This window comes from Anguilla anguilla, chromosome 12 (assembly GCF_013347855.1).
Source record: "Anguilla anguilla isolate fAngAng1 chromosome 12, fAngAng1.pri, whole genome shotgun sequence".
NCBI lineage: Eukaryota > Metazoa > Chordata > Actinopteri > Anguilliformes > Anguillidae > Anguilla > Anguilla anguilla.
This window is the reverse complement of record NC_049212.1, coordinates 12,823,906-12,845,399: the sequence shown is the minus strand read 5'-3', so window position 1 is coordinate 12,845,399 and position 21,494 is coordinate 12,823,906. Positions and strand designations below refer to the sequence as shown.

The 21,494-nt window shown below is 53.0% G+C and overlaps 1 protein-coding gene across 1 annotated transcript in view; it reads left to right on the top strand.

Moving 5' to 3' along the window:
• Positions 1-21,494, top strand: part of LOC118209933 (E3 ubiquitin-protein ligase CBL-B-like) — a 64,826-nt gene that overhangs the window by 30,278 nt on the left and 13,054 nt on the right. Inside the window, exons 4-9 of the mRNA XM_035385663.1 lie at positions 4,789-4,935; positions 11,582-11,738; positions 13,768-13,889; positions 16,644-16,781; positions 18,934-19,021; positions 19,786-19,917. Coding sequence (XP_035241554.1) covers positions 4,789-4,935; positions 11,582-11,738; positions 13,768-13,889; positions 16,644-16,781; positions 18,934-19,021; positions 19,786-19,917 — 784 coding nt within the window. The remainder of the gene's footprint in view (positions 1-4,788; positions 4,936-11,581; positions 11,739-13,767; positions 13,890-16,643; positions 16,782-18,933; positions 19,022-19,785; positions 19,918-21,494) is intronic.

Genomic DNA, 21,494 nt, shown 5'->3' with positions numbered 1-21,494 from the left:
AGCGTTCGGATTGTGAGAGCGGTGTTCGCTCCCGGTGATGTCACGCGGGATTAATGGGGAGGGGGGGGGGGGCTGCGAGGCGGCGGTGGCGGTGGCGGCGTGCGGCGTCTGCGCTCGGCGGGTCGGCGGCTCTGGCGCCCCCGCGATAGGAACCGAGCGCGCTCAGTAAGCGGCTTCGGCGGCTCAGCCGGTAAAGCCGACGACAGGCCGGGGTTTATCCGCCTAATTTATGCGCCTGTTTATTGATTCCTCGGTCGAAGATTAGCCTAGCTTCCCGGTCCCCTTTCCCTGCGTGTGATCTGTTCTCCCCTCTTTAGCTGCTGAATTTCACTGAATCATTTCGCAGACTCCTTGTGAGAGTCGCCTGACTTCTTCAACAAAAATAAATGAATTTAGCAAAGCGTATGAATAGCCCTGGAAAAGGACTCTGGCAAAGAGTCCAAGTGAAACTGCGCTTTTGCTCAATTTCATTCAGATTTATTTAGAAGGTCAGATTTCATTTGCTTGACCATATTACGGTTGTGTTGATGTTCCCGTGACATTTTACTCGACTGATTTTGAGATGGGCTTGAGTATTTTCTGTAAACCGTACTGTCATTCAAGTTGTGGCATTCTAATGAGAAAGTGAAGACTTTTTATGGAAGAGTTCTTCCACAGTGTTCTTGACAAAATCATTTCTATATGGAGCTTTCTGTGTGCCCAGGGGCATTGTTATGCAGAAACAGGAAAGGGCCAAACTGTGGGGGAAGCACAGAATCGTCCAGAATGTGATTGTGTGCTGTAGCATTAAGATTTGCCTTCACTGGAACTAAGGGGCCTAGCCGAAAAAAAAGAAAAACAGCCATAGGCCAAGGGATGTCCAGATAATTTTGTTCATATAGTATACACTATGTTCAAATAGGAAGACAGCTGTAGAACACTTAGGGACAGATTACAGCTTACTGTTTAGTCCTAGGAGTGAACAGTTTTACTCTGTTTTTTCTGAAAGGAATGGTGATGAATGACTCTGGATTCATGTGAATGACTCCGTGGGTTTGGCCTGCTGCTCATCAGCAATGTGAATGAACACACTGATGTAAAGTGCATCAGCGATCGATAGAGACTCACTGGGCCTGTCTGTTCTCTCTGTGCACTGATTGTGGCATTCAGCTCTGCCATATATGGAAGCGTGTGGGAGTGGCCTGTGGGCAGGTCCCCACACTCTGCTATCTGACACTCAGTGTAAATATGTAAGTCTGTATGTACATATGTAAATGCCCAGCCAGTCTTAACGGTTGCCAGTTCAAATGATGAGATAAAGCACTACTGGTACATAGTGCCTTTTTAGGAAGATTTCCTTAAAAAAAGGATTTAACTGGTACTGCTTCAGTAAATAATAGTGCCATGTGGAAAATATGTGAAATACAAGCTAGCCTATGCTAATCATCCTTGATATTCGCGTCTGTTTTTGTGAATTGTTGTTTCTCATTGAATTAATATGCACACTAATGGCAGCAGCGTCATCATCTGCAGCGTGATTGGTTGGTTTACCCGGTGCCCCACAGACAAGCCAGTTTCCTACTCCACTTGTCAGACACCATTCAGATAAGGGCAGCGCTAACAGGAAGTCATTTTCAGCAGTGCTTTTAATATACTGAGAGCCCAGGCTAATGCTCTTTTATAATTTATAATGTGAGTCTGACGCTCCGATAGGACCGCAGCGCCATTTAACGGGAGCCTGCAGGTGTTCTCCGAGACCTTTCCAGTTGTTTATCTGCTTTAAATTATTAAAATGTAATTGGCGCTTAAAATTCATTTGAGTGGTTTTTTTTGAAAAGCGTCGCTAAGTAACGGCGTTATTTTTGGGCTTCCGCGGAGCTCCCGGCCGCTCTCCCTGATTGAAGCGTAGGTAAACATCTCCAGCTGCGCGCGTAGACCTCGTTAGGATAACGAGCTGCCCTGATTGCAGGTGCGGCTGATCAAAGCGGCGATTATCAGCGTTCCGCAGGCTCCTCCTCCTCCTCTACCGCCGCCGCCGCCGCCGTCGTTCCCCCGAAGCGCTCGAACCCGCTGCTGGGTTTGTCCGGGGCGGAGGGGTGCGGGGGGGATCCCGTAAAGAATGTTCTGGCTCTGTTTCTGAGTCTGGGAGGCTGGCCAAAGTCCCTGTTCCCCCCCCCCCGGCTTCACGTCGAGGGGGCTGGGGGGGGGGGGGGTGGCGGCGCACGGGTTTTGTGCCAGACGTCCCCCGAATTGTGCAAAGCGGGAGAAAAACTGCAGAGCTAACTTTCTCCCTCGGTGTCCCCTCACCTCCCCCCCCTGAATGTCCTGACACATATTTGAATCCTTAGTCACGGAGCAGCCAGGGAACGGGCTGAAATACTGCTCTTGAAAAGTCATTAAAGCGGCTCACAGAGAGATGTGAGCCGTTTTGCCCGGCCATTCTTTCATATTATTTACCGTCACTTGCAGCTACGTGGCTGCAGTGCCAACCGGCGCCGCTGACAGCTTGTTTACGGCCAGGAGCAACTGCTAATGCCTGGAAACGAATGGAACTTAAAAAGCGTTTTCCCAATATCTTCAGATTAGTCTGGTTTTATGTGCATTTCAGTATATGATGATGATGATGATAATAATAATCATCATTATCGTCCATCATAGAAATGTCCCTTCTAAGGGAAGCCTACTCCCTTCTTTTTACTTTTACCTTTAAAAAAAGAAAAATGAACCTTTAATTTGTTTATTTATGGGAGACTTAAGTGTACACGCTTCTCTTGAGTACACAGTCACAGTGGCGGAAGATGGAACTCCAGGGTTGCCATGGCCGCAGGCCTGCGGCCGCGTCGGAGCCGGGGAGGCCATGTTGGCTCCGGGTCGGCCCGTTTGGGCTGTGTTAGCGGACCCGTGGCCCGCGCTCAGAGACGCCGGGCCAGTCGGGGCGCGGCTCTCTGCTGCAGGGGCGAGCAGCTGCGGTAGGAGCCGGGGCTTGCGTAGCTCCGTCTGGCAGCGCGCCGCGCGCCGTATGCCGGCCGTGAGAGCAGACGGATGTGTGAGGGTCGCCGCGCGCCGTATGCCGGCCGTGAGAGCAGACGGATGTGTGAGGATCGCCGCGGGCCCGTCGGCCCATTAGGCCTGTCGCTTCAGCAGCGTCTGGAGAGCGCTCAGCGCCGCAGGGCTACGCTCTTTACCGGCCACGGCCTGCGCTGCGTCTGCTGCTTCTGCTGCTTCTGCTGCTTCTGCTGCTTCTGCTGCTTCTGCTGCTTCTGCTGCGTCTGCTACCTGACAGAGCTGTTTCTGTGGAGTAATAAGACTCACACGCACACGCTCACACACACACATTCACGCACTCATTTACTAACACACTCGCACACTCACTCACACCCACTCTTTCTCTCACACACACACACACACACACACGCACGCACGCACACACACACACACAGGAGATTTGCAGGCTCTCTGAATGAGCTGCGTGTGAGTGCTGTGTGAGAGCTGTGTGAGAGCTGTGTGAGTGCTGTGTGAGTGCTGTGTGAGAGCATGCCATGTCTCCAGGCTCTGATTCTGTCTCCTTGGCGGTGAGCGCCTCCCTGCCTCTGCCTCTGCAGCGCTCTGGCAGCACGGAGGAGCGGAGCGAGGAGAACCCGTTCGGCCCGCCGCTCGCTCGCCCGCCTCCTGCCCCGCCCCCCGACGGCGCAGGCAGTCACACTTTACCCACCGGCCGTGCCCCGGTCACACCCAGAGGAATATTTACGCTGCGGTTTGGCCGCGTCGTCCGGACGACGCCTCGGCGCGCGGAACTCCGGGGGCATCTTCACCGCTGCGTGTCAGTGAATGAATGTGGCCAGACGCGGTGCTCAGGAACTCTCGCTTCGGCTCTGCGTACTGAACCTCTACAGTCCTCCTGCAGCGTTTCAATGTCCGAGCCAATCAAATGCACGAGTCCACACAAGGCGCTGGCCGTGGTTTAGGGGACCTGATCCTCTATTGCAGTGGCAGGTGTGCCATCTCGCCAAGTCACGGCTTGGTGCTGTATAGGGCCAAGTTACTTGAAATAATAAACAAAGATTGGGTAGCAGCATTGCTTTCGAATACGGCATGTAAAATATGCGAGCTAAGATAGGCAATATTGTTTCTCCTTGTAACTTGGTCTAATTTTGATATCAGTACTCTTAGTGGCAGGCCTACATTTTGCAAGTGTGAATGACTAATAGATAGTACTTTGTATGTGTGAGTAACTTGGCATGTTTGCACGTTGAAAACGTGTTTTTCTTCAGATACTATATACTATAACAGACTTAAAAATCAGCAGGTAGCTTTTTCAAGTTTTAAAAATTGGAAATATTACGTTTTTAAAAACATACATACGTGTCTATTGTGTAATTGCTCTTTTTAATTCATTGCCTTGGAAGCTCTGATAAGTATTCAAAAGGGATCCATTCTGGTAAGTGGTTTTTCACGGGGTCTTTAGTCGTATTTGAACGGTTGCCTTTTTGATTGTACTCAGATATTTTGGCTTCTGTGCTGCCCCCGTGATTGCCGAACAGCAAGTTGCAGCTCATCAGCCGTAATGCTCAAGTTTCACTCCGGCGGGGAGCCAATCAGCCGGTACTAGAGGCTGCAGCTCACGCCCACCTCGGCAGAATCGCCGGCGGCGACGGCGTGGCGACCGATGATTGATAATCGCCGCGCGGCCGCGACTAACGCTCAGGGGGCCAGCCGCGGGAACGCTAACGGCTAAGCCCCGCGCCGCGGCCCGGCCGTCTGACCTCTCGCTGACCTCTGACCTCTGACCTCTGACCCCCCCTCCCCCAGGCGGAACCTGACCAAGCTCTCGCTCATCTTCAGCCACATGCTGGCGGAGATCAAGGCCATCTTCCCCGGGGGGCAGTTCCAGGGAGACTCCTTCCGCATCACCAAGGCCGACGCCGCCGAGTTCTGGAGGAGGTTCTTCGACGAAAGGTGGGTTTCCCCCCGCGCGCTCCTGTCTCGATCGTTCCCGCCGCGCGTTCGCTCGCCGCCCGGGCGCTCGCGTGCGACCCGGCGCTCCGATGCGTTTGAACTCTGACGGCTCTCTGAGTTAGAAAAACAGCCTCGCAGATAAGGGGAGATCAGCTTGAAGCAGGAAAGCGTAGTTCTTTTCGTAAACCGTTTCTTCGTCTTTCTCAAGTTCTGAAGCAAGACTTGTTTCAGGGAGTTAAAAATGAAATGTATTTGCTTATGCGCTGGAAAGGAATGTTATGTTGTGAAAGAGTGCAAAATTCTTTCTTTTTTTCACTCTACTCCACAGCGCTTCACTTTCGTTTTATTTTTAGGACTGTTTCTTTTCTGGATTCAACCGACTGTGAAAAATGTACAGGGCGACTGTGTGTGGGAGCCGCGTTGCCCCGTTTGCGGTAACCTCTGTGTCCCCGTGCCGTGATTGGCCAGCCTTGCGCTACCGGGAAGGGTAGGGGGGTGAGCTGAGCGTAGCGCTCCATGCCCCAGCTCAGCGTAGCGCTCCATGCCCCAGCTCAGCGTAGCGCTCCATGCCCCAGCTCAGCGTAGCGCTCCATGTCCCAGCTCAGCGTAGCGCTCCATGTCCCAGCTCAGCGTAGCGCTCCATGTCCCAGCTCAGCGTAGCGCTCCATGTCCCAGCTCAGCGTAGCGCTCCATGTCCCAGCTCAGCGTAGCGCTCCATGTCCCAGCTCAGCGTAGCGCTCCATGCCCCAGCTCAGCGTAGCGCTCCATGCCCCAGCTCAGCGTAGCGCTCCATGTCCCAGCTCAGCGTAGCGCTCCATGCCCCAGCTCAGCGTAGCGCTCCATGCCCCAGCTCAGCGTAGCGCTCCATGCCCCAGCTCAGCGTAGCGCTCCATGCCCCAGCTCAGCGTAGCGCTCCATGCCCCAGCTGAGCGTAGCGCTCCATGCCCCAGCTGAGCGTAGCGCTCCATGCCCCAGCTGAGCGTAGTGCTGGATGCCCCAGCTGAGCGTAGCGCTCCATGCCCCAGCTCAGCGTAGCGCTCCATGTCCCAGCTGAGCGTAGCGCTCCATGCCCCAGCTCAGCGTAGCGCTCCATGCCCCAGCTCAGTGTAGCGCTCCATGCCCCAGCTGAGCGTAGCGCTCCATGCCCCAGCTGAGCGTAGCGCTCCATGCCCCAGCTCAGCGTAGCGCTGGATGCCCCAGCTGAGCGTAGCGCTCCATGCCCCAGCTCAGCGCTGGATGAGTGAGCCCTGGGTGTTGGAGGTATCGCTGCTCTGGTCACGGCCGATATCTCTGACCGCGCTGCTGACTTTGCAGAACAGGCCTGGGGTTTGAGCAGTGTGGTCAGGGTGACCGTGTGTGGCCTGGTCTGAGGCTTTGATCTCAAACCAGTGAACTGGCGTGTGGTTTTGGTATTTCGGTCACGGTGTCCGTGACTCTCCCGCTGGCACCCTTTTGGATGACGTCTGAAGATGCCACGTCACCCTTTGGTGGTTTTGTTCTTATAAGCTTGAATGGTATTTTTCTGTGTAATTTCCATATCGTGATGTAGCTCTAGTAATGGTATATTCACAGGCTATAGCTCCAATCTTGGTCGTGTCTCTTTAAAAAGGAATGTTTCATCTTTGTGAGACATAAAATATTTTTGTATGCAGTTCAGTTTCACAAAAATGTATGAAAATTGTTTCCCTTTGTTGGCTGCTTGTTTCTGCCATTGGACATGTTTGCGTAGGCTGAAACGCAACATTTTTACGTTTTGAAAACTTGTATTGTGCTACTGCTACTGCAAACTCATATCTGCTGTTACCAATGGCAACAACAGAAGGGCCACAGTCAAAATGTTGTACTTTTCTTTTTTACGAGGCAGCGATATCTTCCAAGTAAAAATTGATCTAGAGCTTTGATTAGAGTGGTTTTCTGTTTTCTCGAAGACGTTTCAGAATGCTATTAAAAGGGCGGTCAGAAGTAGCTTGGGCCTGGATTGAGCATATGTAGTCCTTTGTGATGTCTCCCTGACACTCTTGATTCCAGCTCGTGCGGTGGTCTACTCTGCCCTCACAGAGTGGAGAGCATCCCTCTGTTCACTGCTCTATGTGGAGCTCCTGCTCTGTGTCAGCATTACGGAGCACATAGTGTGGCTAGTCTGCACGGAGAGGTTCTGCTCTGTGTCAGCGTTAAGGATAGCAGACCATGACTGGCCTACACGGAGAGGCTTGCTCTTTGTGTCAGTGTTAAGGAGAGCAGAGAGTGGCTGGTATACACGCAGAGCTCCTGGTCTGTGTCAGTGTTAAGGAGCACAGACCGTGGCTGGCCTACATGCAGAGCTCCTGCTCTGTGTCAATGTTACAGAGAGCAGAGAGCATCTGGCCTACACACAGAGGTTCTGCTCTGTGTCAGTGTTAAGGAGAACAGAGAGCATCTGGCCTACACGCAGAGGTTCTGCTCTGTGTCAGCGTTAAGGAGCACAGACTGTGTCTGGCCTACACGCAGAGGTTCTGCTCTGTGTCAGTGTTAAGGAGCGCAGACCGTGTCTGGCCTACACGCAGAGGTTCTGCTCTGTGTCAGTGTTAAGGAGCGCAGACCGTGTCTGGCCTACACGCAGAGGTTCTGCTCTGTGTCAGTGTTAAGGAGCGCAGACCGTGTCTGGCCTACACGCAGAGGTTCTGCTCTGTGTCAGTGTTAAGGAGCGCAGACCGTGTCTGGCCTACACGCAGAGGTTCTGCTCTGTGTCAGTGTTAAGGAGAGCAGAGTATGGCTGGCCTACACGCAGAGGTTCTGCTCTGTGTCAGCGTTAAGGAGCACAGACCATGTCTGGCCTACACGCAGAGGTTCTGCTCTGTGTCAGTGTTAAGGAGCGCAGACCGTGTCTGGCCTACACGCAGAGGTTCTGCTCTGTGTCAGTGTTAATGAGAGCAGAGTGTGGCTGACCTACACGCAGAGGTTCTGCTCTGTGTCAGTGTTAATGAGAGCAGAGTGTGGCTGACCTACACGCAGAGGTTCTGCTCTGTGTCAGTGTTAAGGAGCGCAGACCGTGTCTGGCCTACACGCAGAGGTTCTGCTCTGTGTCAGTGTTAAGGAGAACAGAGTGTGGCTGGCCTACACGCAGAGGTTCTGCTCTGTGTCAGTGTTAATGAGAGCAGAGTGTGGCTGACCTACACGCAGAGGTTCTGCTCTGTGTCAGTGTTAAGGAGCGCAGACCGTGTCTGGCCTACACGCAGAGGTTCTGCTCTGTGTCAGTGTTAAGGAGCGCAGACCGTGTCTGGCCTACACGCAGAGGTTCTGCTCTGTGTCAGTGTTAAGGAGAACAGAGTGTGGCTGGCCTACACGCAGAGGTTCTGCTCTGTGTCAGTGTTAATGAGAGCAGAGTGTGGCTGACCTACACGCAGAGGTTCTGCTCTGTGTCAGTGTTAATGAGAGCAGAGTGTGGCTGACCTACACGCAGAGGTTCTGCTCTGTGTCAGTGTTAAGGAGCGCAGACCGTGTCTGGCCTACACGCAGAGGTTCTGCTCTGTGTCAGTGTTAAGGAGAACAGAGTGTGGCTGGCCTACACGCAGAGGTTCTGCTCTGTGTCAGTGTTAATGAGAGCAGAGTGTGGCTGACCTACACGCAGAGGTTCTGCTCTGTGTCAGTGTTAAGGAGAACAGAGTGTGGCTGGCCTACACGCAGAGGTTCTGCTCTGTGTCAGTGTTAATGAGAGCAGAGTGTGGCTGACCTACACGCAGAGGTTCTGCTCTGTGTCAGTGTTAAGGAGCGCAGACCGTGGCTGGCCTACAGAGGTCAGTGTGTGTAAGCAGGCGTGAAACGGGCAGTCCACGTCATCATTCCAATATCCCTGTGCTTTAAAAACACACACACACACACACACACATATGTATATTAGAGAATGTTTTGTTTCTGTATGCCTGCTGAGCACTGTGTTCACTGTGGTAAACAGTAAGTTCTTCTGTATTCAGCCCCTCAGCCCTAAACATTTGCTCTTCGTGTGGCAGGTGAGGCGGCTGCGTCAGCGCGGTGCGGCCGCTCTCTCCCATGCTGAGGGCGGGCCGTTTGCTCTCGGCTGCTCGTTAAGCAGTCCCGCCTCGTTAAGCGCGGGGCCGCCCACATGCGTCTCTGTCTCCGGCAGCCGCTGGATCGATCCGCGTGGCGGGGCCAGGCCGGCATTAATAACAGGGCCCATAATTACCGCTGGCTTAACGAAGGGGGGGGGGGGAGCAGAGACGCCCCGCACCTCTGCTTCAGGGAGAGGGGGGGTGATTAAAGGGAGCCTGCCATTGGTCGGTTTGGTTTGGGGGAGTGGGGGGGGAGGTTCTATAGCACAGTCTTTCTAAGATAATGCAGTGCTCGCGTTTCCACCCTCTTCACTTAGACTACCGCGGTTGCCATGGAAACGCCTCCGGGCCTAATCTGATTGAGCGGCGCCGCGCGGGGCGGGGCGGGGCGGAGCGGCGAGATTTCCGTCGGGTCGGGAAAAGTGGGGCGCCTACGCTTCACTTCGCGGGCTCCGCTCGGCGTCGCCGTTCAGCCGGGGGGAGGACGCAGCAGCCGCGAAAGTTCCCCGCTGGCGAGAGAGAGCGGCCTTGAGAAGTCCCGGGGCGGATGATCTGGCGGATTATCATTTGGCCGGAGTAGCAGCGCGTGATTGGCTCCATCGTTTACCGGCGGCGCGTTTGACGGCGCGGCGCGTGGGTAATGGATAGGCTCCGCCGCGGAGCGCCCGTTTGGTATTGAAGGCCACGCACCCCCGTCCCGTCGCACGTACTCTGCGTTCAGAATCATTGAGATGCCCCCCCCCCCGCCCCCCCTCGCCTTTAAACGAAACGCGTGCTTCGCCCAAGCATATCTGACGGATGACAAATGTCGCGTCCGGGGAGGCGATTAATATTTATTAGCGGCTAATCGCGCGCCGCGACCTGGTGCCGGAGTGTTAATGGGACGTGCTCTGTGTTCACTGCACACTGACGTTGAGAGGACCTGGTGCCGGAGTGTTAATGGGACGTGCTCTGTGTTGACTGCACACTGACGTTGTGAGGACCTGGTGCCGGAGTGTTAATGGGACGTGCTCTGTGCTGACTGCACACTGACGTTGAGAGGACCTGGTGACGGAGTGTTAATGGGACGTGCTCTGTGTTGACTGCACACTGACGTTGAGAGGACCTGGTGCCGGAGTGTTAATGGGACGTGCTCTGTGTTCACTGCACACTGACGTTGAGAGGACCTGGTGCCGGAGTGTTAATGGGACGTGCTCTGTGCTGACTGCACACTGACGTTGAGAGGACCTGGTGCCGGAGTGTTAATGGGACGTGCTCTGTGCTGACTGCACACTGACGTTGAGAGGACCTGGTGCCGGAGTGTTAATGGGACGTGCTCTGTGCTGACTGCACACTGACGTTGAGAGGACCTGGTGCCGGAGTGTTAATGGGACGTGCTCTGTGTTCACTGCACACTGACGTTGAGAGGACCTGGTGCCGGAGTGTTAATGGGACGTGCTCTGTGCTGACTGCACACTGACGTTGAGAGGACCTGGTGCCGGAGTGTTAATGGGACGTGCTCGGTGTTGACTGCACACTGACGTTGAGAGGACCTGGTGCCGGAGTGTTAATGGGACGTGCTCTGTGCTGACTGCACACTGACGTTGAGAGGACCTGGTGCCGGAGTGTTAATGGGACGTGCTCTGTGCTGACTGCACACTGACGTTGTGAGGACCTGGTGACGGAGTGTTAATGGGACGTGCTCTGTGCTGACTGCACACTGACGTTGAGAGGACCTGGTGCCGGAGTGTTAATGGGACGTGCTCGGTGTTGACTGCACACTGACGTTGAGAGGACCTGGTGCCGGAGTGTTAATGGGACGTGCTCTGTGCTGACTGCACACTGACGTTGAGAGGACCTGGTGCCGGAGTGTTAATGGGACGTGCTCTGTGTTGACTGCACACTGACGTTGAGAGGACCTGGTGACGGAGTGTTAATGGGACGTGCTCTGTGCTGACTGCACACTGACGTTGAGAGGACCTGGTGCTGGAGTGTTAATGGGACGTGCTCTGTGTTCACTGCACACTGACGTTGTGAGGACCTGGTGACGGAGTGTTAATGGGACGTGCTCTGTGCTGACTGCACACTGACGTTGTGAGGACCTGGTGACGGAGTGTTAATGGGACGTGCTCTGTGTTGACTGCACACTGACGTTGTGAGGACCTGGTGACGGAGTGTTAATGGGACGTGCTCTGTGCTGACTGCACACTGACATTGTGAGGACCAGGAACACAACCCGGTCCTCTCGTAAGAGAATCTCATATCAGAACTGGGACGATGCAGACGTTTTGCGCTTCCTTACGTGTTAATAATTTTATGTTTTTAAATGTTTGTTTTTGCCGTTGCTTTTTTTCCCTCCGTGATTCTGCAAACCTCATTCTGTCTTTTCCAGAGTGACTAGCGAGGGCAAAGTGTGTCCTATAAAGGAGGTTTGGGAAGTGGTGCTATTGGTTTGTTGAAGTTCATTTCTGTGGGTACGTTTGAGTTTTTGAACAGTTTTCTCCTCGAATAGCGCTGAGGACAGGGCGGATCTTCTGGGGGAGGGGGGGGGAGGGGGGGTGTGCGTTACCGGGCGGGGCAGAGGGCGTGGTTGTGATGTGGAGACCCCTCCTGTGTTTCAGGACGATCGTCCCGTGGAAGGTGTTCCGTCAGTGCCTTAACGAAGTGCATCCCATCAGCTCGGGCCTGGAGGCCATGGCCCTCAAGTCCACCATCGACCTCACCTGCAACGACTACATCTCCGTCTTCGAGTTCGACATCTTCACCCGGCTCTTCCAGGTAACCGCCCCGACCCGCCCCGCCCGCGCGTCGACGGGAATAACGCCTCGCCGCAGAAAGAGGAAGGAACACGCACACAAAGCTTTCTTTTTTGTTTGCTTTTGTTCTCCTTTCGCATAAGGATGCTGTTTATTTCTGTTCAATTTCAGCCTTTTCCAACCTGAAAAGAAACCATAAAAAGTGTTTATTTTTCTACGACAAAACTGAAATTCATGTTCTTGTTCGTGCAGCAGATGTTTATATTTACAGTATTTGTGCAATATTCTCCCCAGGAAGTGACTTTTTCCTTGTTTAGTTTGACTGGAATTCAGACAGCTTGTGAGTGAGTTGCGGTGCCCATTTTTCTGAAAGTGTTTTCTGCGGGACAGCAGTACGATTTAAGAGTCATTGTTTGTTATGCCAGAAACGGCCTTGATTGTGAAAGCCTCATCATTTTTGATGGCTGTTTCGATGGTTTTTTTTCACTGTAAGGGAGAACTTTTTTTTACCTTCCCATCCCACCTCATTCAATGAACATGTTGTTTGCGCACATCTACCATACTCAGAGAATGGATGCTTGCCATCCAGAGGCATGCCGTCCTGTTGCATGCTTTCCAGATGCATGCAGTCCTGTGGCATTCTTACCAGATGCGTGCGGTCCTGTTGCATGCTTTTCAGATGCATGCAGTCCTGTTGCATGCTTTCCAGATGCATGCAGTCCTGTTGCATGCTTTTCAGATGCATGCAGTCCTGTTGCATGCTTTCCAGATGCGTGCGGTCCTGTTGCATGCTTTCCAGATGCATGTAGTGCTGTTGCATACTTTCCAGATGCGTGCGGTCCTGTTGCATGCTTTCCAGATGCATGCAGTCTTGTTGCATGCTTTCCAGATGCATGCAGTCCTGTTGCATGCTTTCCAGATGCATGCAGTCTTGTTGCATGCTTTCCAGATGCATACCGTCCTGTTGCATGTTTTTCAGATGCATGCAGTCCTGTTGCATGCTTTCCAGATGCATGCAGTCTTGTTGCATGCTTTCCAGATGCATACCGTCCTGTTGCATGTTTTTCAGATGCATGCAGTCCTGTTGCATGCTTTCCAGAAGCATGCCTCATAAGGCTACATTTGTACAAGCCTGGGAGGTGAGTCATGCGGCAGCGCAACGGTGGCCCAGATTCCTGGTGATGTGGGGGCGCGTCACACCGCATCTCCTGGGAGACGGTAATCCTGTCTGCCAACATCTGCAGGGGGGCCCAGCAGGCCCTGACTCACTAATTGGGTGTGAATCCTGGGGGTGGGAGTGAGTGAGTGGGGGGGTGGGGTGGGGAGGGTGGGGGAGTGGGGGGGTGGAATGCGCCTCGGAGGCGAGAAGCTGTGCCGCGTCCATATGTCGCATGCTGCTCATTAGCGAAACGCGCTAATGGAACGAGCCGCATTTCCAAACCGCGGCGCGAGTTCTGCCTCGAACCCTGTGCCAGCCTGAGCGCTGTCAACAGCGCCGAACGACCGCAGCCCGCATTAGCTTCGTCTTCATCGTGTTTTTTTTTTTGTTGCTAATTGATGGTTGTTAACCTGTCGCTCCGGATCCTTATCGATCCCACCCTTTTTTTTGCTTAGGCCATAATGTGGTTTAAGCTAATGGCCTGAGCGCACGTCAAGCCAATGACTCTTAGCTCAATCAGTCAGGTTTCATTAGGCACAGTGCTTTTAACTGCAAATGTCTGCGCGGAGTAATGGCAAAACATCAGCGCAAATAGCAGAAAACACAATGATGCTAACAGCAGCTGTAGCGACCCAGTGCTTAAATCTGTCCTTCTTCTTCCCCGCATCCCAGAAACACTATGGTGCCATTCTTGCTTTTGTTCATAGTCGCCGTCGTGTAGCTGCTTGACGTATCGATTGGTTGTGGACATGAAGGGGATTCATCTTCCCTCGTCTTCTTATTTGCTGATTAAATGAGGGGAAAAAGTTGCCTGGGGAGAACGGCGCCTGGAGCTCTTCCTTTAACACACGGTCACACGTGCACGTCTCTCTCCCCCTCCTCCCCCCTCCAGCCCTGGGGCTCCATCCTCCGAAACTGGAATTTCCTGGCGGTGACTCACCCCGGCTACATGGCCTTCCTGACGTACGACGAGGTGAAGGCGCGACTGCAGAAGTACCTCAACAAGCCAGGCAGGTACGGCTCCGAAACCGCCGACGCTCCCTCCGCGCCTCTTCTGGGGTAGATTACTTTGCCCTCGTTGGTTTCCTCAGGGGTGGCTTATTGCGGTCCTGCCAATCTTGTCTGGGGTAGATTACGTTGTCCTTGTGAGTTTCCTCGGGGGTAGATTGCTCTGGCCTTGCCAATCTTGTCTGTGGTAGATTACTTTGCCCTCATAAGTTTCTTCAGGGTAGATTGCTCTAGCCTTGCCAATCTTGTCTGTGGTAGATTACTTTGCCCTCATAAGTTTCCTCAGGGTAGATTGCTCTGGCCTTGCCAGTCATGTACTGGATATATTGGTATGGCCTCATAAGTTTCCTTACGGGTAGATTTCTCCGGCCTTGCCAGTACCGGATAGATAAGTGTGGTCTCATAAGTTTCCTCGGGGGTAGATTGCTCCGGCCTTGCCAGTCATGTCCTGGATAGATTAGTGCGGCCTGTGGTCTTGCTGCGGTCACGTGTCACAGTGCCGCCGGGTTCGGGGGGAACAGAGACAGCAGCTCATTAAAGCCAGCGAAGCGCACAGACACCCATTTAGCGAGCGAGGCGGGACAGGGACATCTCCTTAGGCCGCTCGTTTAATTACGACCCCAGACGGAGCAGGCCGAGGAAATTAGCACGTTAGCTGCAGATTAGGGCCGTTTTATTACGGGCGTGACAGGACGGGGGCAGGCGGCGGCGGGGTTCAAGAGGGGCTATCTCTGCGGCTGAGGACACCGGGCGATTATTCAGCTGTGTGGAGGCAGCTCGGGACGGCTACACAAAGCCTGAGTCATGAGAATTGAAGCTTTCCTCTTTATCCTAACAGATGGGAAGGGGTGGGGGGGTGGGGACGGGGGGGACGGGTGAGGATAGCGATGCGACTCAGGCCTTTGTTTTCATTGGTGATTCATCGCTTTTTCCTGCTTTTGGCCTGGGTGGGTGGTCCGCTCCGGATTCTCTCCTCTGAATCACTCCACACAGATAGCGTTCCCCCCCCCCCCCCCCCCCCCCCCCCAAATGCCGGGAGAGGCAGCTGTCCCCGGAGCTTTCCGGATGGGAGATAAATTAGCGGAGCCATTTTGTCTCCCGAGCGCTATTTTTTCCTCCCGAGGTAGTCGCCGACGACAGCCCCAGAGAAAGAGAAAGAGAGAGAGAAAGAGAAAGAGAGAGAGAGTGAGAGAGAAAGGAGGAAATAAAGCCGGTATCTCCGGAAAAAAACGGATGGCCCGTTATGCATTATGGATGAAGCCTTTACAGTTTCCGGAACAGAGTTTAAATCTTGTCATAGCCCAAACTCTTAAAGTTACCTCTAAATCACCGCCGCGCCCCGCCAGCGCTCGTGCCGTTGCGTTTCGGGGACCCGCCGCCGGACATTTAGCTATGATGGAACGGGTTTTTTTTTGTTCGCCTCGCAAACGTACAAAGCACCCCGTGAATTTTCGGTTTCTTATTTCAAGCCCAGCCCCGGTGAAATAAGTTAACTTAGACACAGGAGGCGCTTAAATAAATAGCGAATGACGAGGACAGACGTGCCAGGAGCGCGATGAAACGCGCGGCGCCCGTTAGCCTTTGTACTTAGCCGCGCGGCGCTTTCTAATGGCTGCTGGGCTGGGCTTAGTCCTTAGCCTGGACTCAGGCTCTCCGTGTGAATTCTCACACTAGCCCGTTAGCACGCCATTAGCACTTTTAAACACACAATGGCTTGCGGTGGCGGCGCGTTGCGCTAGCTGTTGTGACGGGAAGAATAATTATGAATTGTATTCAGTTCATTTTTGCAGTTCGTGAGGAGAGTTATTTATTAATGTCTGATTCTCTGCTGCATTGTAAGTAGTGGAAATTGTTGCCCAGCCACACTCAGCTCAAACAAAAAAAGTACTTTTCTTTTCGGGGAGCAAAATTAATTGGACGGATGAACATGGATGTGAAATGGTCAAACACAGACATATATGAACATCGATGTTACCATGGTTTCGTCCTCTCGGTTCCGTTTTTAAAGGTCACAAGTCGCCGTCGAGTAGCTTTCCGACCGTCGCTTTCCTCGTTAGCCAGCGCGCTCCGCCCGGCTTTTACGCCGCGCGATAAAAAGCGTTCGCGTTTACGAACCGCCGCGTCGGCTCACCGTTAGCGACGCGCCAGGGTCGGGTTTCTCTGCTGCTGTCTGTCTGCACTGCTGCCTCCACTCCACTGGCCCTGCATGGCTGTTTGATTGGTCACCTGTGTGGTCACCTGTGTGGTCCGCTATCCCATGATTCCCAAGGCTATTCATTACCGGATCAGCTTTTTCTGTCAGGGCGTATCTGAAGATTTAGTGTCTGCTTTGAGTTAAGAAGTCGTGCTGTTTAGGCGTAGGAAAGATGAGACTCGCACCTGAGCGATGCCTCTGTGTCACCTGTGAGTGTCTCTGCTCCCTTCCTCGGGGCTGTGGGGTGGAGTCGTTTGGTCATTTCCTGTTGTAAAATTGCATGGTTTTTCTTGCTTGTGTGATCTGTGAGGCACATGCCCAGTTGAATCTTAAAATAGCGCTGTGGTTAACTGGCCTGGAGGACATCGTGCTGCTCCTGCCAGCTCCCAGGCCCCACCATTGCTCAGAGTCCCGATTACTCACCTCTGTGCCAGCGGCTTTCATCCAATCACAGCCAGAGGGGCGGAGCCTCTGACTCAACTCTTCTCATCTCGCTCTTTGTCTCTCTCTCTCTCTTTGTCTCTCTGTCTCTCTCCCCTTCTCTCGCTCTCTCTCTCTCTCCACAGCTACATCTTCAGGCTGAGCTGCACGCGGCTGGGCCAGTGGGCCATCGGCTACGTCACCAACGATAGCAACATCCTGCAGACCATCCCCCCGAACAAGCCGCTGTTCCAGGCCCTTATCGACGGCTGCAGGGAAGGCTTGTACGTCTCTCTCCCTCCCTCCCCCCTCGCTGCACTCACCCCTTAACTTCCTCAGCATTCACTCAGTCATATTCCACATCCTCATTCACTTCCTCACCATTCACTCATTCATATTCCACATTCTAAATCACTTCCTCTCCGTTCACTCAGTCATATTCCACATTCTCATTCACTTCCTCTCCGTTCACTCAGTCATATTCCACATCCTCATTCACTTCCTGTCCGTTCACTCAGTCATATTCCACATCCTCGTTCACTTCCTCACCGTTCACTCAGTCATATTCCACATTCTAAATCACTTCCTCTCCGTTCACTCATTCATATTCCACATCCTCATTCACTTCCTCACCCTTCACTCAGTCATATTCCACATCCTCATTCACTTCCTCACCCTTCACTCATTCATATTCCACATTCTCATTCACTTCCTCACCCTTCACTCAGTCATATTCCACATTCTCATTCACTTCCTCTCCGTTCACTCAGTCATATTCCACATTCACTTCCTCTCCGTTCACTCAGTCATATTCCACATCCTCATTAACTTCCTCTCCGTTCACTCAGTCATATTCCACATTCACTTCCTCTCCGTTCACTCAGTCATATTCCACATCCTCATTCACTTCCTCTCCGTTCACTCAGTCATATTCCACATTCTCATTCACTTCCTCACCGTTCAGTGAATGAGAATGTCGAATATGACTGAGTGAACGGAAAGGAAGTGATTGAGAATGTAGAATATGACTGAGTGAACACATATTCCACATGCTCATTCACTTCCTCTTCAGCCCCTTGTTCAGTGAGTGGGAAATTATGTATTCCAAAAAGCACCGAGCCAAGAATTTCAGGTGATTCCCATGCAGAAAATGAGTAGTTTATTACGTTACAGTGAAAAGGTGCCCAAATCAACCGTCTCAGCTGCTTTCTTTTGAAACAAAACATTAATCGCACAAGCGTTACATGGATCAACGGACGCGTTTTCTCCAGTATACAGGGATCATTACAGGCCCAGTATACTTTTACACTGGAGGATTGACAGATTAGAAGTGTGTCCAGAACAGGCTGCGGTAGGCTTTCGGCAGGAGAAATCTATTACCGCGAACACGACCCCGCCGGGCCCCGGTAAAGGAAAGATTCGGGGGGCTGTCACTCTATTTATTCAAGATAACCGGCGCAATTAAAAAGAAATACAGGGAAGACAATGGAGCTCGCGACCGGTGGCGGGTTCCGATAAGGGGAGAGAATGCGGCCGCGCGTTCGCCACGGCCGGCTCCTCCTCCATCTCCCCGCCGGAACGCGGGCATCAATCCGCCGCTCTTTTGTGTTCTTTGGCATTTTAAAGCTTTGCGGAAGAAGAAGAAGAAGAAGAAGAAGAAAAAAACCGAGCGCTTTTGGCGAATGTCGCCCGGGCCCGTCTCGGTTCGTGGTTTTTCTGACGGCGCTTCGCCGGCGGAGCCGGGCCAAAGAGGAATCGGCGAGCGGGTTTTTCTGCGACGCGGCTCGGTGCGGAAGCTTGTCTCTTTAGGAGGCCGCCCTCGCGCCCGACCGCGTCCCTGTGAAACGCTCCTCGTGCCGTTTCGCGTCATCGTGGTTTTGAACTCCAGGTTTGCTTTCGAGTCTCCTGTCTTTGTATCGCACCCCGAGGATTCATTTGATCAGCGTCCTCTGCAGAACACCTGAAAGATGAGATTTTATAGCTCAGCAGCACAAACCCCGCACGCCTCCACGGTCTCCATTGAATTGTGCGGCCCTTCCTCTCCACCTTCGCCAGTGATCACATTAAACTGATATAGGGAATTAATTTTGTGAATGAATCCCGCGGTGGGGGGAGAACCCCTCCCTCCCTCTTTTCCAGGTTGGCTCACGTCCCTGCGCAGACAGTGAAAGCCTCTAATGACCTTTTTCTGGCAGTCATTAATTGCTGAGGGATTTGAGCCGCCTCCCGCTCGTGGTCGCGGGTAAGGGATACGCCAGGAACGCAGCGGTGCGTGAAAAGGCATTAGCGCCGCCGTCTGCCCCGGTGGCGCACGCGATCCGTCGCGCGCTGAGGGTGAGCTGGGGCGAGCGGCGTAGAGAGAGAGAGAGAGAGAGAGAGAGAGAGAGAGCTCTGTCTGCCACAGCGCGTGTGACCGGACGCCTGTTCTGCCCGTAGCTACCTGTACCCCGACGGACGCAGCTACAACCCGGACCTGACCGGCCTCTGCGAACCCACGCCTTACGACCACATCAAGGTCACGCAGGTGAGTGGAACTCAGTTAGCGCCTCTTCAAGGTCACGCAGGTGAGTGGAACTCAGTTAGCACCTCTTCAAGGTCACGCAGGTGAGTGGAACTCAGTTAGCATCTCTTCAAGGTCACGCAGGTGAGTGGAACTCAGTTAGCACCTCTTCAAGGTCACGCAGGTGAGTGGAACTCAGTTAGCACCTCTTCAAGGTCACGCAGGTGAGTGGAACTCAGTTAGCACCTCTTCAAGGTCACGCAGGTGAGAGGAACTCAGTTAGCACCTCTTCAAGGTCACGCAGGTGAGAGGAACTCAGTTAGCTCCTCTTCAAGGTCACGCAGGTGAGTGGAACTCAGTTAGCACCTCTTCAAGGTCACGCAGGTGAGTGGAACTCAGTTAGCACCTCTTCAAGGTCACGCAGGTGAGTGGAACTCAGTTAGCACCTCTTCAAGGTCACGCAGGTGAGTGGAACTCAGTTAGCACCTCTTCAAGGTCACGCAGGTGAGTGGAACTCAGTTAGCACCTCTTCAAGGTCACGCAGGTGAGTGGAACGCCATTGGCTGAGAGGAGAGTCCTGCTCAGGTACCCACTGTAAGGGATGTGTGTTTGCTTTTTTCTCTTTTCAAAGCCAGACTTTACTGCCTTCATAGAAGCATATTGGATCGTCAAGATTTTATGGAACCATTACACTCAATAATGGCCCACAAGAAGAAAAACTAATAATCATAATGATAATAAACACAGCAATCACCCTCTTTTTTTCTCTCTCTCTATCTCTCTCTCAGGAGCAGTATGAGTTGTACTGTGAAATGGGCTCCACATTTCAGCTGTGTAAGATCTGCGCAGAGAACGACAAGGATGTGAAAATTGAGCCTTGCGGTCACCTGATGTGCACTTCCTGTCTGACCGCGTGGCAGGTACTGTCTGTCTGTCTGTCTGTCTGTCTGTCTGTCTGATATCCGCTTCCTGTCTGGCAGTGTGGCAGGTAGTGTCTGCCTGTCTGCGATGCACATTTCCTGTCTGACTGTGTGGCAGGTAGTGTCTGTCTGTGATGCTCACTTCCTGTCTGACAGCGTGGCAGGTAGTGTCTCTCTGTCTGTGATGCACACTTCCTGTCTGACAGCGTGGTAGGTCGCGTTTGTCTGTCTGCGATGCTCACTTCCTGTCTGACAGTGTGGCAGGTAGTGTCTGTCTGTCTGTCTAATGTGCACTTCCTGTCTGACAGCGTGGCAGGTAGTGTCTGTCTGTCTGTGATGCTCACTTCCTGTCTGACAGCGTGGCAGGTAGTGTCTGTCTGTCTGTGATGCACACTTCCTGTCTGACAGCGTGGTAGGTCGCGTTTGTCTGTCTGCGATGCTCACTTCCTGTCTGACAGCGTGGCAGGTAGTGTCTGTCTGTCTGTCTAATGTGCACTTCCTGTCTGACAGCGTGGCAGGTAGTGTCTGTCTGTCTGTGATGCTCACTTCCTGTCTGACAGCGTGGCAGGTAGTGTCTGTCTGTCTGTGATGCACACTTCCTGTCTGACAGTGTGGCAGGTAGTGTCTGTCTGTGATGCTCACTTCCTGTCTGACAGCGTGGCAGGCAGTGTCTGTCTGTCTCTCTGATAATGTCAGGGACTGAGTGCACTTTAGCACTATCTGCTCAAAGTAGTATCCGTGCTTCCTGGTGTAGAAGCTCCTTGGCGCTTTCAGTTTCTTTGGCACAGATATCTCTGCACCTCCTGTTTTAGTGATATTGACTGTCTGTCCGAAGCTTTGGGCACCATACCCCGCATGAAGGTCTCTTTCAAAGTTTGCTGATAAACACTTCTCGCTGCTCAAAAAACCATCCCTGGTTCCCTTTACTGTAAGTGCTGACCCTTCTCAGGAGCCGATTGCTAACATAAAACCTGTGCTGTTTGTGTGTTTGAAGAGGGAAGGTTAAGTTAAAGGTGAGGGAAAGCATTGATTGCTTCGCCAAAAGCCCTTTAATCCCTTTCCTTTGATTGCGAGGTATCCCCTCTGCAGTCTGTCCACGCGTCCGCATCGATCCTGTGTGTGTGTGTGTGTGTGTGTGTGTCTGCTTGTCTGTGTGTGTGTCTTTGTGTATGTGTGTGTGTTTGTCTGCATGTCTGTGTGTGTGTTTGTCTGTGTGTGTCTGCATGCATGTTTGTCTGTGTGTGTCTGCATGCATGTGTGTGTCTGCATGTCTGTGTGCGTGCTTGTGCGTGTGTGTTTATGCGGGTGTTGCTTGCGTGTGTCTGCGTGTGCTTGCGTGTGTGTGCATGTGTGTGTATGCGTGTGTGTGCGTGCGTGTATGTGTGTGCGTGCATGTGTGTGTATGCGTGTATGCGTGTGTGTGTGTGTGTGTGCACAATGCCTTGGCTGTCCTGCCTCCAGACCCATTCCTGCTGGGGCCCGTGTGTGCAGATCTGTTCCTTTTCTGTCATTTCATCCCTGCTAAATGAGGAGCGCATGTCTGTGGGGGCTCTGCGGAATGCTAAGAGAGGCCGTGC